A 16,474-nucleotide genomic window follows, 5' to 3' on the forward strand; every position below is an offset into this window, starting at 1 on the left:
AGGCAACAGGATTACAATTGGAGGCTTGCCCAAACTACATCAAAAGGACACTATCTCTAAAATACATAAACAAACAAAATGGGGGGCTGGAGAGATGGCTCAGAGGTTAAGCACACACTGCCTGCTGTTTCAAAGGTCCAGAGTTCAATTTCCAGCAACCACATGGTGGCTCACAACCATCTGTAATAAGATCTGGTGCCCTCTTCTGGCATGAAGAAGCACATGCAGGCAGAATACTGTAAACATACTAAATACATTTTTTTAAAATGTAAAAGATAGAGATAGTTATAGTGTGACCTTAGTAGGTGGGAAGAACATCATGATAAGTCTTCAAATGTTATATAAAGTACTGGCCCTTAGGTAAAACACCAGTTCTTGGGTGTGAAGGCCATCACACAACTTTAATTCCAGCACTCAGGAGACAGAGGCAGGTGGCTCTCTGTGAGTTTGAGGCCAGCCTGGTCTACATAGGGAGTTCCAGGCCAACTAGAACCACATAGTATGAACCTGTCTCAATAGAATAAAATGACAGCTTTAATAAAGAAAAAAACAAAACAAAAACCAAACCAAACCAAAAAACCCACAAACCCAAAACTTCAAACCTGTAGAATACAAAGAATAAGCAAGCAACAAGGACCCAAACTAAAAAGATGGTACAATAGCAGGAGATGGCGACAAAGCCCAAATCCCCCAGCATTCAGCAGCTGAAAGAGGAGGATCTTGAGTACAATAAAAGGCCAGACCTGGCTACACAGTGAAGTTCTAAGCTAGTTCTACTACATACAGAGACTAACACTTCTCCCATGCAAGCCCCAACTCTAAAAAGTCAAGCAGCCAATACAGAACAACACTGTCAAACTCATCCTAAAATAAAACTTGAGTCATCTTCTAAATCAAGCACAAATGTGCATCAGCATGTGACTTAACTATGACAATGACAAGCCATACAAGTTGTGAAGCAGTCTGTGTTAAATGTTACTGGTAATTGTCACAACAGTCAAGTTACTGTAACTAAACAGAAACAATACCAAGCTTCTCTGATCATCTTATTCTAGATTACATTTTTAGGGGCTTGAGAGATGGCTCAATGGTTAAGCGCTCTTGTAAAAACCCAAGTATCATTCTCAGCACCACATGGCAACTCACATCATCTGCAATTCCAGTTCCAGGGAATCTGACACTCTCTCTTCTGGTTTCTACAGGCACCAGGCACACACATGATGCACACACATAGATGCAGACAAACACAATCAAACATTCAAAAAAATTAATTAAAATTTTTGACAAGAGCAGGAGGGAGCATGCCAAGGAACACATGGGGGTCAGAGGGCAACCTGTGGAAATGGTTCTCTCCTTCCAACACAGGGATCAAACTCAGGTCAACTCAACTAGGCTTGGTATGAGTCCCTTTGCCTGCTACGCCAGTATGCTGCCACCAACAGCAATTTTTTGAAGACCTAAAATGCAGGGACTATACTCTCAGTTTAACAAGTGTTTAGCCTATGAACACCACTTATGAAAGGTATTACACTATGTCAAGTTATGGATTGCCAGGATTTTGTTTTGTTTTTTTGAGACAGGGTTTCTCTGTGAACCTTTGGAGCCTGTCCTGGACCTCGATCTGTAGACCAGACTGATCTCAAACTCAGAGAGATAGATCCCTCTTGCCTCCTGAGTGCTGTGGGATTAAAGGTGTGCATGACCACTGCCTGGTTTTTTTGTTTGTTTTGTTTTTGGAGACAAAACAAAGTTTCAGTATAGCCCTGTCTGTTCTGGAACTCCTTCTGTAGACCAGGGTAGGCTCAAACTCAGATCTACCTGCCTCTGCCTCCAAGTGCTGGGATTAAAGACTTACAACACCACCACCTGGCCTCTTTCATCTTTTTAAAAGCTGCTTCTGAGTAGAGAAAGGTCATGACACACAGGAAGAGGCTAAGCCAGACCTGTCTATACTAAAGTAATGTAACTGATGCTGAATGATTTTAGACTCTTAGCTATGAGGAAGGGAATGGGTGGACAATAGGATCCTAACATCTTCGGTATGGTAACTCAATACCTTCATGTTGACACCATTAACAGTCACTGCAGTAGAATATTCACACTATTATAAAAATACAGCAAAAAGAACACACTACTCACCATCATTTAGGGCTTCAATGGCAGCCCCCTTCTTTTCATTTGCTTGATCCATCATCTCCTCAGTTATCTAACAGAAAATTGAAGGTTATCTCAGAAGTAGCGAAGCAAGTAAGAGAAGGGAGCAATGTGAACTTTAAGAATGACAGTCAATATCCACACATTCATGTACTCACCTCTGGTAGTGAAAAATTATAGTGTTAACCTTTTATACTACACAGTTCACACCCTGCCTTAGATAGAACTTTTGTTTTGCCTTCTTCCAATTATCTTTCCTCCTCCATGGGAACTATCCATGAAAATTAAATCTAGTCTCTACATAAAAAGTGAACTAATGCCTTTCACACTTCAATCAAAGAAGGCATAAGTCTATTCCTTTCTTCCCATAAAAATCATGAGCACCTATACTAGTTATGAGAATAAATACCAAGAACAATGCAGACGAAGACTAACAACAACACATGCAGAATCTCCTATTTAAAGTTGAATGTCTGGGCTGGAGAGATGGCTCAGAGGTTAAAAGTACTGGCTGCTCTTCCACCTGAGTTCAATTCCTAGCAAACACATGGTGGCTCACAACCATCTGTAATGAGATTTGGTGCCCTCTTCTGGCCTGCAGGTATACAGACAGACAGAACACTGTATACATAGTAAATATAAATCTTTAAAAATTAAAAAATAAATTAATAAAATAAAGTTGAATGTTTAGTGTAACTTTAACCATATCCACTTTATTACCTCTACTGTGTGAAATACCTGCAGGTGCCAACTAAGAAAATGAGCTCTGCCATTAAAAGCTTTAAAAGCTCAGCTTTAATCCTAGGACTTAGGAGCTCAAGGCCAACCTGGTCTCCACAATGAATTACAGGACAATGAGAGCTACACAGTAAGTGTATAGGTGGCGGTGGAGCAGTAAGAGGCGATGAAAATAATCTGCTATGTCTAAGGACAGAAAGGAAAGCCAGCTATCTTTATAGCTAACTAGAAGATTCAATGGAAGTGACAAGTTATTCGATCTGCAAAACAGCAACAATACAAAACACCAAGCAAGCCAGCTGTGTGCAGTAGCACACACCTTCATCTCAGCATTTAGGAGGTGGAGGCAAAAGATTTCTCAAAACCCAAGCCACCTTGGTTTACTGAGTAAGACTCTTACAATGAAAAATAAAAACAACAACAACAACAACAAAAACCCAAGTCAAGTTTCCTGTACACCACACACACACAAAAAAAAACCTGCATAAAACCCAAACCAAGCCTATAAAACAGTTTCCAAGACCACATAAGACTTTCACAAACAAGAAAAAGTATAATTCTATTAAAGAAACAAAGGCTTTCATGAAAATTTTATGCCACATACCTGACAATGGCTTTATATATCTATGTGCAACCCAGGATACACAAAGTGTCTCACTGAGTCTGACATATTTAACTGAACAGGATTTCCAAATGGACCTATTTTCAAAAAAACAATGTAATTTCATTCTTCTTTACAATTTAGTAAAACTCCACTGTGTATACACACACACATTTCCTTCAGCTTGAATGAACATGGCCACCATAGGCCCATTTACTTACATGCTTAGACACAGTTAATAAACTGAGAAGTAATAGAAGTATGGCCATGTTGAAATAGATGTGTTCTTGTTGGCTGTATATTGCTGGGGGTAAGCTTTCAAGTTTCAAAAGCCCAAACCAGGTCCAGTGCATCTTTCTCTGCCTGCTGCCTATGGCTCAGAATGTAAAGCTCTCAGCTACTGCTCCAGCAGCCTGTCCCTGCCATGAGATAATGAACCAACCCCTGAAACTGTAAGCAAGCCCTCAATTAAATGTTTTCTCTTTTAAGAGTTGCTTTGCCATGGGGTCTTTTCACAGCAATAGAAGAACCCACTCACCTGTTGACAGACAACTGGCCAAGTCCCTAACTTGGTCTATTGTGAACAGTGCTGCTTTAGGCATAGATATGTTAGTGTGGCTATGGCATGCTGACCTTATTACAGATCTGTATTCAAGAGGGAAATGGGACAGGGAGAGAATACCTATGGTCAAAGAATCTATTTCAATCTGTCTTTATGAAATGGAAAAGGATAATTACTCTGATTTGATCAGTATACACTTATATGTATTGAAATTATCATGCCATGCTTGAAAAATAGCTTTATGTTAAAAAGAAAGTAAATTTGTTAGATATATATGCTAATTGTACTTATTGAAATATTTTGATCTAAGTTATTTATTAAATGCCTATGACAAATTATAAAACATGTTTTTAAGAACAAAGTCAAAAACAGTTCAAATAACTAAACAGCAAGCCATATGAAATCCCAGGGTAATTTGAGACAATACATTTTTAAAAACTAAGCAATCTTCACTTGAAGAATATAGAAATATGAAAAAAAAGACAAAAAACAACCCACAAGAAAGGCTGCAATTCACCCTTGTAGCGAATGTCAAACCTAATAGCTTGGTGGTTTTATTTATTTATTTTCTTGAAGATAATGCAGAACACCACACACAAAGTATATTATTACATTCAGATGAAGACAATAAGGATGGGTTAACCAACATGACTTCAAATGAATCCCAAGCCTGAAATGCCTACACGGACAAACATATGTCGTAAGCACAAGCTAAACTTCCTTCACACAAGAGACAGTCATGTAGAAATGGAGAGCGGAAAGCACTTCTGAAAATCCGTAACTGGGCTGATGAGATGTCTCAGCAGGCAAAGGTACTTGCCACCTAGCCAGATATGAGTCTGATCTCCAGGACCCATAAGATAAAAGGTCTGACCTCCAAGTACACACACACACACACACAGAATAAACACTTAAAAACCAAATTCCAAAACCATGAAGCAAGTGTTCATTAAAATTCTGTATTACTAATGTAAACAAAAGCTATCCTGGAAATGAAAATGGTCCAAATTAGTACACAGCCTTAACTCAAAGCTGTGAGGGAAGCAAATACATTCCTTTTGGGAAGAACATACCACCTACAAACTATCACCGGAAAACACGGTCAAAATACTACATAAAAGCAAGGTACAATGTGCATACTGGTAATCCTAACACCCCAGGAGGTTTTGCTAAGTTTGGATCCAGCATGCGTCATATAGCAAGAACTTAGCTCACAAAAGTAAAACAAACAAAAAATCCTAAAATTAATTGATGTCTTACAGCTAAGGAACCTTAAAAAACAATCAGCATGCAAGTATCAAGATAAACCAACAATCAGATTCAAAAGTAAAGGGAGAAGATGAGACAGAGTATTCATAATTCAACATTGACAAAAGATTACTGAGAAAAAGGCCAACATATCTACCTAATCAGGATTCTGGAATAAAAGTAGAAATATGAAGCACTATCTGAAAGAAGCAATAATTTAAAATGTTCTAGAACTAAAAAATGTTAACCCTAGAATGACAGGGCAATTCAGTGAATCCCCAGCAGAAGAGGAAAAACTAAGACTAATATAAACATCAATAAATAGTATGTACATTCGATAAAAGTTTTTTTTTTAATGGTTACCCTAAGTACTTAACAAAACTGTATGAAATTTATGGGGCCAGAAATGTTAAGAAAGCTATTGAAAGGCATTGTAAAAACCTAAAATTAGATATCACATTTATGAATGACCTCAATATTAAGAGGAATTCTCTCAACTTCACTTAAATTTAAGGCAACTCTAATCAAATCTCCCTACCCCATATATCTTTCTTTCTCCTCCCACCCGTGTGTGTGTGTGTGTGTGTGTGTGTGTGTGTGTGTGTGTGTGTCTTGTTGGGCAGGAGACCAGGGCACACTAATTCCAAAATTTATTGAAAAATTAAAAACACTAAGAACAGCTAAAATATTCATCAAGTTCTATGAGTCCTTGGTCCTACCAGATAACAAGACTTAGTACACAGCTGTGTAAGAAAATGAAGCATTAGTATAAAGAAAGAAATTAAGACACGCAAAACAATAAAGGATTACACATAGTAAACAGTATGTTAGCATTGATAAAAAGAAACTTCAATAAAGGTTGAGTGAATTAACGACAAAATACAAAGCTTTAGAGTTGGGTATGATGATATGCTCTTGCAATACCAGTAATTGGGAGATTGAAGCTATAGGATCACCTTGTTTGAGGACAGTCTGGGCTACGTAAAATGTTCAAATAAATTAATAAGTAAATGAGTGAATGAAAAATCAGAAGGAGAGCTTCAGATATAGGTGGGTTGAGTGCTTGCCTAGCATGTACAAAGCCCTGAATTACATCGACAATATCCTCAATTGGGCATAGCGGCAAGACCTTTATTTGGAGCATTTGGGTAGCTAAGGCGAAAACTTCCAAGTCAGCCTAAGCTAAGAGACCCTGCCCAAACAAACAAAAAGTGGGGAAGAACATAAGAAAGGAAAAAGACAACATAATAAGAATTGGGGAAGGGTCTCAACAGGACTGTACAAATGCCCACCAATGACCAAAATAGATCAGAATATGCTCAAACCTATTAGCAGTCAGGAAAATATAAGCTAAAAGCCATAAGAACAGACTAGCAAAGATGACTCTCATAACAGGTGCTGAAGATTCATTACATTACCGTTTAGAAACTTCTTTCCTTAGCAGATACCACGAGACATTTAAAGAAGTACTGTTGCCCTTTGGAAGGCCACTGATCACTGTTCATTTAAAACTTTTCCACACCTCATTCCCCAGTACCATTTTTCACCCTTTGAGGAAGAGCTCCTTGTGACAAAACCATTTTGAAAAAATGTACCACCAGATACTCGATCAAAAGACAATTCTAAGCTGAACATGGTACCACAAGCCTTTAATCCCAGCACTTGGAAGGCAGAGGCAAGCAGATCTATACAAGTTTGAGGACAGTCTGGTATACAAAGCAAGCTCCAGCACCACCAGGGCTGTTGTACCAACACTGTCTCTAAAGCACAAAACAAAACAAAACAAAAAAACAATTCTAGGGGGTTCAACAGTTAAGGGCACTGGCCTCTTTTCCAGAACACCTTAGTTCAAGTCCCAGCACCCACATGGAAGCTCACAACTATCTGTAATCTAGTTCCAGGTATCAACACCCTCTTCTGGCTTCTTTGGACATCAGACATACACATGGTACACAGACATATTTGCAGACAAAATACTCATACACATAAAATAAAATAAAAAAAATCATCTCAGAAAAAGACATTTCTAATTGTAGGTATATACTTTAGGGAAACAATTTTACTGACTAATTAAACTGAAGTAAATTTAAAGTAAAACAAAATACAAGACCTCAAAGATTATAATTAAAAAAAAAAACACCATGGGAATTGACAAATATTCTCGATAGTAAGACTGAAAAATGTGTCAAAATGCTGTAAGTCAAAGGAAGATTTATTATACAATTCTTGGGAAGTCATGTTATAAAATAATCCCCAAACTGAGGAACTTCACTTTCCTAAAATAAGTCATGGAATTTACCTCTGCATTTTCATCTCCCATTTCTTGAGGGGCACCAGTGTCTGGCTCAATTACACCGTCATTGTCAATTTCTGCAAAGTTAAAAACCATGAAAATTAAAACCTAAATAAAAAGTGTGGTATAGCCTAATAGCCACAACTTACTTGAAATTATTAAAATCAGATGAACTTTGCCTAGTGTGTTGGACATTGTAGGTATTATAAACAATAACTCAGAAAGACAATGAACTAGTTGCTAGTGTAACTATGAGCTAGTTTCACTTGAACTCCGATTTTTTTCTTTTTTTGGTTTTTTCCGATACAGGGTTTTTCTGTGGTTTTGGAGGCTGTCCTGGATTTCACTCTGTAGACAAAATACTCATACACATAAAGTAAAATAAAAAAATCATCTCAGAAAAAGACATTTCTAATTGTAGGTATGTACTTTAGGGGAACAATTTTATTGACTAATCAAACTGAAGTAAATTTAAAAAAGTAAAACAAAATATAAGACCTCAAAGATTATAATTAAAAAAACACCATGGGAACTTGAACTCACAGAGATCCGCCTGCCTCTGCCTCCCGAGTGCTGGGATTAAAGGTGTGTGCCATACTACCACCTAGCTTGAACTCTGATTCTTTACAAAGTACTTGCCTGTTAAAAATAATTACTAGTAACTATTAGTAGATAAGCCTACTACTTAGGGGTATGCTGGAGAAAAGGTTCTGTGGTTAAGAGCCCTGGCTATTCTTTCAGAGGACACAGATCCAATTCCCAGCACCCATGTGATGACTCACAACCATCTATTAACTCCAGTTCCTGGGGATCTGATGTCTTCTTCTGGATTGAGAGCAACAGGTATGCATATGGTGTAGAGACCCACATGCAGATACCTGTACACATCAAATAAAAACTTAAAAAAACCCAGGCATTGGTGGCACACGCCTTTAGTCCCAGCACTCGGGAGGCAGAGGCAGGCGGATCTCTGTGAGTTGGAGGCCAGCTTGGTCTCCAAAGCAAGTGCCAGAATAGGCTCCAAAGTTACACAGAGAAACCCTGTCTCAAAAAAATCAAAGAAAAAAAAAAAAAAAAGGAGACTACTATTTGGGCCAAATCAGATAGTTATTGTAGTAATGTACACAGAGTATTACATAAAAACACACCACTGATTTAGTCTCTAAAATTCACTTGGGAAATTTGGGTCAGAGAGATGGCTCAGCAGGTAGAATGATTCCTCCAAAGTCTGAACTTGAATTCCTTCCCCAGAACTCCACTCGGTGAAAGAGAAAATTGTCTCCCAAGAATTGCCATCTGGGGGACTGGAGAGATGGCTCACAGGTTAAGAGCACTGGCTGCTCTTCCAGAGGACCTGAGTTCAATTCCCAGCAACTACATGGTGGCTCACAGCCATCTGTAATGAGATTTGGTGCCTTCTCCTAGCCTGCAGGCATCCATGCAGACGGAACAATGTAAACATAATAAATAAATCTTAAAAAAAAGTTGTCCTCTGACCTCCACAAAACCTTTCCCATCAGCAAATTAATAAACTTCTCAAATTTTTCCAGAGATGTACTGCAATGTTTTTAAAGACATTTATGCAAACAATACAAGTTATAGGGAATAAATGTACCCAATGACAAAATATTTTATTTTAAGAAGATTAACTTTAAAAATCAGGTGTAGACAAATTCTCAATAAACACAGGAAAAAGTCTGTAGGTCAATATTATAAGCAAACTAGTAAATAAAACCAGTTACCTGACACTGAGGCTGAGGGAAGTCTGCCTCAAATTCAAGGTCACCTGTGCTACACCGTTCCAGATCATCCTGGGCTACCAAACTGAGATGATGCATCAAAAAGTAACTGCTAAACAAAAACATGGCCTACAGGATTGAGTCACCAAGTTATCTAACATGTTACCAAGTGCTCACCTAGATCACTCTCCTCACTTGATGGTTCATCCGTCTTTATGTTTTCCTCTGTCTTATTATCTCTTTTTTCTTCCTAGCAGAAGAAAATTAAGTAGTGCTGTCAGAACTTAAAAACATAACATTTTATGTGTTTGTGCATGCATATAAAACATATATACATATAAATTTATACCTTATATATTTCAGTTAAGTATCCTTCTTTTAAACCTTTAAGATAAGGCATTTTAGAATTTGAACTGGCTTTAAAAAGCAAATACAATTCATATATTACACACTAGGCAGCACTCTTTCACAGGCACTGTATGCTATGACTCTCCATAATTTAACATCTTGGCTGCAAATGAAAACTCGGGTCTATAATCACAGCATTCAGGTAGAAGCCTGAGGTCAGCTTACGTTGCATTACACTCTGCCTCAGAAAACAATATGGAAAATATTAATATTTCATACAAAATAAATCACACTATTCCTGACTAATGGTAAAAAATCTAAACAGACAAGACAGTAGGGTCATTTGAGGACAGGAATTTGAGATCAGTCTGGGCAACATAAGACTGTATGCAAAAGGGAGCGTATCTTCAAATTGTGGGGGGGTTTGTTGGGTTTGTTGTTGTTGTTTTGCTGTTCTTGGTTTGTTTTTTGGTTTTTGTTTTGTTTTGTTTTTTGAGACAGGGTTTCTCTGTGTAGCTCTGGTTATCCTGAACTCTGTAGACCAGACTGGCCTTGAATTCAAGAGATCTGCCTGCCTCTACCTCCTCAGTGCTGGGACCGTGTACTTTAATGCCAAATGTGTCCTGAACACTTCAGTTTTCAAAGGTTGCTCAACTGCAAAGAAAGCATCTGTAGAACTGTAACACATAAAGAAATTAGAAAGAATTGAAAAGAGAACATGATGGAAAGCACACTTCCTTCCCACCCTCCAGCACCTCACGGCTTTTTATCTACTCTGATACAGGAGGGACAAAAGATACATTTGCACTGTCTTCTCCTTTAATGAGGCTATATATATTAGAGAAAATATCACTACCAGGTAATCTGTATCTACGTATCCAACTGTCAGTAGATCAGAAGTAATTTAACTGTACTTTTTTTTTTTTTGGTTCCTTCCTCCTTTCAATCTTATAAAAATCAAAGTTAGGCCAAGAATAGTGGCATATACCTCTAATCCCAGCCTGATCTACAAAAATTCCAGGCCTGGCCAGGATACACAATAAGACTATCTCAAAAAAAAAAAAAAAAAACCCACAATGGCTCAGCAGGTAACATATCTACTATAATTCTAAAATATTTGTTAAATAATAAATGTACAAGTTATGTTAGCATATACTTCTATCACTGAAAATTTTGTTTTTTTGAGATAGTGTGATTTGAGTGGCCCCCATAGACTCATATTTGAGTGCTTAGTCATCAGTGAGTAGCACTATTTGAAAATCCTTGTTGGAGGAAGTGTATCCCTGGGAGTGTGGGCGGCTTTGAGGTTTCAAAAGCCCAAGCCCAGTGTCTCCCTCTGTCTGCAGATCAGGATGGAGGTCTCAGCTACTGCCTACCACCATGCTTCCTGCCACGATAATAATGGGCCCCTGAAATTGTAAGCAAGCTCTCAATTAAATGCTTTCCTTTATAAGAGCTGCCTTGGTATTGCTATCTCTTCTCAGCAACAGAATATGGATAGCCTCCATATGCAGCCCACATTGGTCTCAAACTTGCAATTATCCTGCTTTAACCCCACAAATGCTGAGATCATAGGTACACACCTCCACACCCAATTTGGACCAGTTACAATTCTAATACAGGGCATATAGATATATAGGGTGACATATGTACATATATTCCTATGTGTGCAGATTACATTAACATAGAGGCAAAAAGATGTTGAGTGTCTTTATTAGTAACTCTCCACCCTATTTGTGAAACAGGGTTACTCAATTAAATGTCTTCTTTCACCTTTTCATATATATATACGGAAAACCTTTTCATGTTTGGTGTTTATATGTGCAATTTGTCTGTAGTAGCTTGAATGAAAATGGGTCCTAGGGGCTAATATATTTGAATGTGTGGTACTTATTCAGTAGAACTGTTTAGGAAGGATTAAGAGATCTAACCTTGCTGGAGGAGGTGTATCACTAGGCACTGGCTCTGAGGTTTCAAAAGCGTATGCCATTCCCAGTTAGCTTTCTCTACCTTGTGCTTGTGGATCAAGAGGTGAGTTCTCAGTTACCCATCCAGCACCTACTGCCATGTTCATGGACTATAACCCTCTGAAACTACAAGACCCCAGTGGACTCTTCTATAAGTTGTCTCAGTCGTGGTATCTCTGCACAGCAAGAGAAAAGTAACTAGGACAGTACCCATGATCAAACAAGTGTCAGTGAGCTGCACAAATTTGCCTACCTACCCATCCCTAAATTTAAAGGAGTATGCCACTGTCACAAAAAACTTCATCCATCAAGCTGATACAAAACTACGGTCACCTGGAAAGAGGAAACCCTATTGAAGAACTGCCCATGTCAGAAAGGACTGTAGTTATGTCTGTGAAGTACCTTCATAACTAATAATTAATGTAGGAGAGGCTAGCCCACTGTGGGCAGTAATACTCCCTAGGCAGAAAAGTAGCTAAGCAGGGTGGTGGTGGCAGACTCCTTTAATCCCAGCACTCAGGAGGCAGAGGCAGGCAGATCTCTGTGAGTTCAAGACCAGTCTGGGTCTACAATAGTTCCAGGACAGCCTACAAAGCCACAGAGAAACCCTGTCTCGAAAAACAGGAAGGAAGGAAGGAAGGAAGGAAGGAAGGAAGGAAGGAAGGAAGGAAGGAAGGAAGGAAGCAAGCAAGCTAAGCCAGATGTGGTATATACCTTTAGACCCAAGCAGCGGCAGTCTACTATCTATACGTAGTTACAGGCCAGCCAGAGCTACACAGTAAGACTTTATCATATATACATATATAAAGTAGTTGAGTTAATAAACAGCATTTTTCCATTCTGTCTTAAACTTCTGCCTGGCATTTCTTATCTTCCTGGCTTTCATGCAATATTAAACACGCCACAGCCTTTTCACCCCAAAGTGTCAAATTTGTCTGCAGTCTGACACCCAAACCAACTTGGTCAGATCCACCACAGCAACAAACCCATGCTTCTGGGCAACAGAAAGCAAACTAGGACAGAAATTAATGCCACAAGTATGGTCACCACACACAGCCTTACACTGAACTTTTAGAGCATGAGAATTACCAAAAACTATGGGACTTTTAAAGTTTTACATTTTATATTAATATATGACCTTGGACACAAGAAAGGAAAGGTCAGCCGAGCATTGGTGGCCTTTAATCCCAGCACTCAGGAGGCAGAGGCAGGTGGATCTCTTGATTTTTTGAGGCCAGCTTTGTCTATAGAGCAAATTCCAAGTCAGGGCTATACACAGAGGCCTGTCTTGAACCCCCTACCATCACCCCCCAAAAGAGCTGAGTATAATGGCTTTATGTTACTGTCACCATGACTAGAAACAACTTGGGGAGGAAATGGTTTATTTCAGCTGATAGGTTACAGTCCCATCATAAAGGGAAGCCAGGACAGGAGCTCAGGGTGGGGACCTGGAGGTAGAAACTGAAGCAGACACTATGGAGGAATGATGAGTAGTAGATTGCTTAGATAAAGCCCAAGCCCACCTACCTAAAGTTGGTACCTCCCACAGTTGGCTGGACCCTCCTACATCAATTAGCAATTAAGAAAATGTCTCACAGATAAGGCTGCAGGTCAGTCTGATCTGGTCAATTCTTCTAGTGAGGCTCTCACTTGTGTCAAGTTGACAGGTGAAGCTAACTCCCATTTCATCCCTTGTCAATCTTGACAAGCATGATTTTAAACAATGACCTTTCCTTTTGGGGGGGGGGATCCTGAGTAATGGGATTAAAGGCATGCGCCACCACCGCCCTGCAACACCCAGGTTTTTAAGTATGGGCTGAGCCCTCTTGTAAAAAGTATAGCAAGTATTTTAAAACTGAGCCATCCTGTGAGCTTTTGTTTTTTTCTTCTTTGGGGAGAGGGTCTCCCTAGGTAATCCAGAATGGCCTGGAGCTCATTATGTAACCTCAAGATGACCTAAATTTTCAATCCACCTGCCTGTCTCAAAAATGCTGAGATTAATCCCAGAACTCGGGAGGCAGAGGCAGGCAGATCTCTGTGAGTTTGCGGCCAGCCTGGTCTTCTATAAGAGCTAGTTCCGGGACAGCTTCCAAAGCCACAGAGAAATCCTGTCTCAAACCCACCCCCCCCCACCACCCAAAAAGCTGAGATTACAAGCATCTATTTCTTATACAAATTAGTTAAGCCTTTAGGGTTCCAAGTAGGACAGATTTTCTCATTAAGACAATTAGAAAACTTGGGAAGAAAAAACTCTCAGTACAGGAAAAATGAAAGCTACTGAAGAATATGTTACCTGTTATTTGCCCCCTCATATCCAAACTTCAACCATGGACAACCTCCCCTGATCTTGTCATTCTAAGTGTGCTAAAGCAAAACCAGGATTCAAATTCTTCATCCTCAGCAATTTCCCGTCAGGTAGCAGGGAGGAAGAATGAGAATGCTCTGAGGTATTTATTTCCTCTTGCTGCTACTAAAGAGACAATGACGAGCATACAGAGTTTGCTATTTACACAGGTGATTTATTCTAAAACAGCTGGCATCCAACTCCAAATTCCCAGTTTTAATTCTGTTTCCAGATTTGGTCTAAGAAATTTTTTAAAGACAACAAATTTAAAAGACCATACTTCCAAGTGAGAACATTAAGAATAATAAAACTTGTGAACAGCAGTTAAAAACAAAACAAAAACCCACACCTGTTAAAAAATAATGTCTTATCCCTAAAGTAAAAAAAAAATTGAACTTACCTTGACTTTGTCTTCTGATGTAACTTTATGAGTAGCAGGTGGTACTTTACCCCCCATGCTTAAAATAAGAAAAAGACAGTTGTTTAGAATATATACCATGAGTTCACTAAAAAGCAACAAACATACCTTAAAAGGCTTAATGTTTTGATAACCTTTCAAAGCTTAGGAAGAGAACACTCTCAATTAATATGAATGCTTTGTTATGAGTAAGTCTGTCAACTTCAAATTGTTTTGGGCACACTAATTAATGAAACTTTTCCCCTATCTCTTATGAACCTAATCAACTATTATAGCTCTCAGTACCCATTCCCAAAGGAAAAACAAAAGGCAGAGAAGTCAGTAAATACACAATGATGAAATCACTTCCTAAGCCATTAGCTCAGAAACTAGGGGGTATGGTGTGTGGCAATTTTTTTAAAAAAAATTTATTTATTATGTATACAGAATTCTGCCTGCATGAATACCTGCAGGCCAGAAGAGGGCGCCAGATCTCATTACACATGGTTGTGAGCTACAATGTGGTTGCTGGGAATTGAACTCAGGTCCTCTGGAAGACCAGCTAGTACTCTTAACCTCTGAGCCATCTTTCCAGCCTCTTGTCATTTCTTTTTTAAATCTTTTATTTTTGTTATTATGTGTGGTGTCAGAATGCAAATGTACAAACAGACTTGAGAAGACATTAAGGAGTCAGTTCTCTTCCATGATGGAATCCCAGAATCAGCCCAGGTAGTCAGGTTCAGTTAGCAGGCAAGCACTTCTCCCTGCTGAGCCATCTTCTCAGTCTGCCTTTTCTTTTATGACTGACCATAGCTGCACTACCCACATTGACATTCCTTCCCACTGGTAGAATCTGTGTGTAAAGTATAGATCTAAGTTGAATTTAGATGAGCATCAGTTACACTAGTTATCAACAATTCATGAAAAATTTTAGTTACTCAATCATAGACTTTGCTATTACCCACTCAAAATTTCTAACCTTTGTGGATATACAGTATCATTTCACTGTATTAAGTCCCTTTTCTCATATATATATATGCATATACATATATATATGAATATATATATAAATAAAAATCTTGGACATCTGAAGATCCAGTTTTATAATGTTCAATTCTCATCCAAGTTTTCATTACATTGTCTTTTTTTTTAAAGATTTATTTATTTATTATGTATACAGTGTTCTGCCTCCATGTAGGCCTGCAGGTCAGAGGGCTCAGATCTCATTACAGAAGGCTGTGAGCCACCTGTGGTTGCTGGGAATTGAACTCATGACCTCTGGAAGAGCAGGCAGTGTTCTTATCCTCTGAGCCATCTCTTCAGTCCTCATTACATTGTCTTATTCATGGGCATTTTAAAAATATTGTGTCCATAAGCCTGTGTCAGTTTCATGTATTACAAATACCTTCTCTAAATATGTGGCATGCCTTAATCTCTCTTAATAAACCCAACATGAAACAGAAGTTCAAATGCAAAGCAACAAATGGAAAAAAAAATTTTTTTTTTTTTTGCTTTACCTTAAAAAAAAAAAGTTTAGGTGCTTGAAGCACTCATTGTTTTTGCAAGGACCCTGGGTTCAGTTCTCAATAGTAACATAGAAGAAACATTTATTTTTATTTTGTGTATTAAGTGCTTGTCTGCATGTATGTATGTGCACCAAGTGCATGACTGGTTGCCCTGGAAGCCAGAAGAGGGTGTCAGATTCCCTTGGGACTAGAATGACACAGCAGTGAGCAATGACTTGGGTGCTAGGAAAGTACCTGGGTACTTGGGAAAGCAGCCAATGCTCCTGACAACCATCGAATCTCCCCTGCCCTTCCTTTTACTTGTTAAGACAGAGTCCAAATGTTTATGTTACCATTTTCAACCAAATGTGGCATTTCTTTTTTTTTTTTTTAAAGATTTTATTTATTTATTATGTATACAACATTCTGCTTCCATGTATATCTGTACACCAGAAGAGGGCACCAGATCTCATTATAGATGGTTGTGAGCCACCATGTGGTTGCTGGGAATCGAACTCAGGACCTCTAAAGAGCAGTCAGCGCTCTTAACCTCTGAGCCATCTCTCCAGACCCATGGC

At 38.7% G+C, this 16,474-nt stretch overlaps 1 protein-coding gene across 1 annotated transcript in view; it reads right to left on the reverse strand.

The window, feature by feature from the left end:
• Window positions 1–16,474, reverse strand: part of St13 (ST13 Hsp70 interacting protein) — a 40,646-nt gene that overhangs the window by 17,503 nt on the left and 6,669 nt on the right. Inside the window, exons 2-5 of the mRNA XM_027404069.2 lie at window positions 14,395–14,452; window positions 9,513–9,585; window positions 7,603–7,673; window positions 2,140–2,206 (exon numbers count right to left, since the gene is read on the reverse strand). Of these exons, the coding sequence (XP_027259870.1) occupies window positions 2,140–2,206; window positions 7,603–7,673; window positions 9,513–9,585; window positions 14,395–14,452 (269 nt within the window). The remainder of the gene's footprint in view (window positions 1–2,139; window positions 2,207–7,602; window positions 7,674–9,512; window positions 9,586–14,394; window positions 14,453–16,474) is intronic.

The sequence above is a fragment of the Cricetulus griseus genome, chromosome 2 (genome assembly GCF_003668045.3).
Source record: "Cricetulus griseus strain 17A/GY chromosome 2, alternate assembly CriGri-PICRH-1.0, whole genome shotgun sequence".
Lineage (NCBI taxonomy): Eukaryota > Metazoa > Chordata > Mammalia > Rodentia > Cricetidae > Cricetulus > Cricetulus griseus.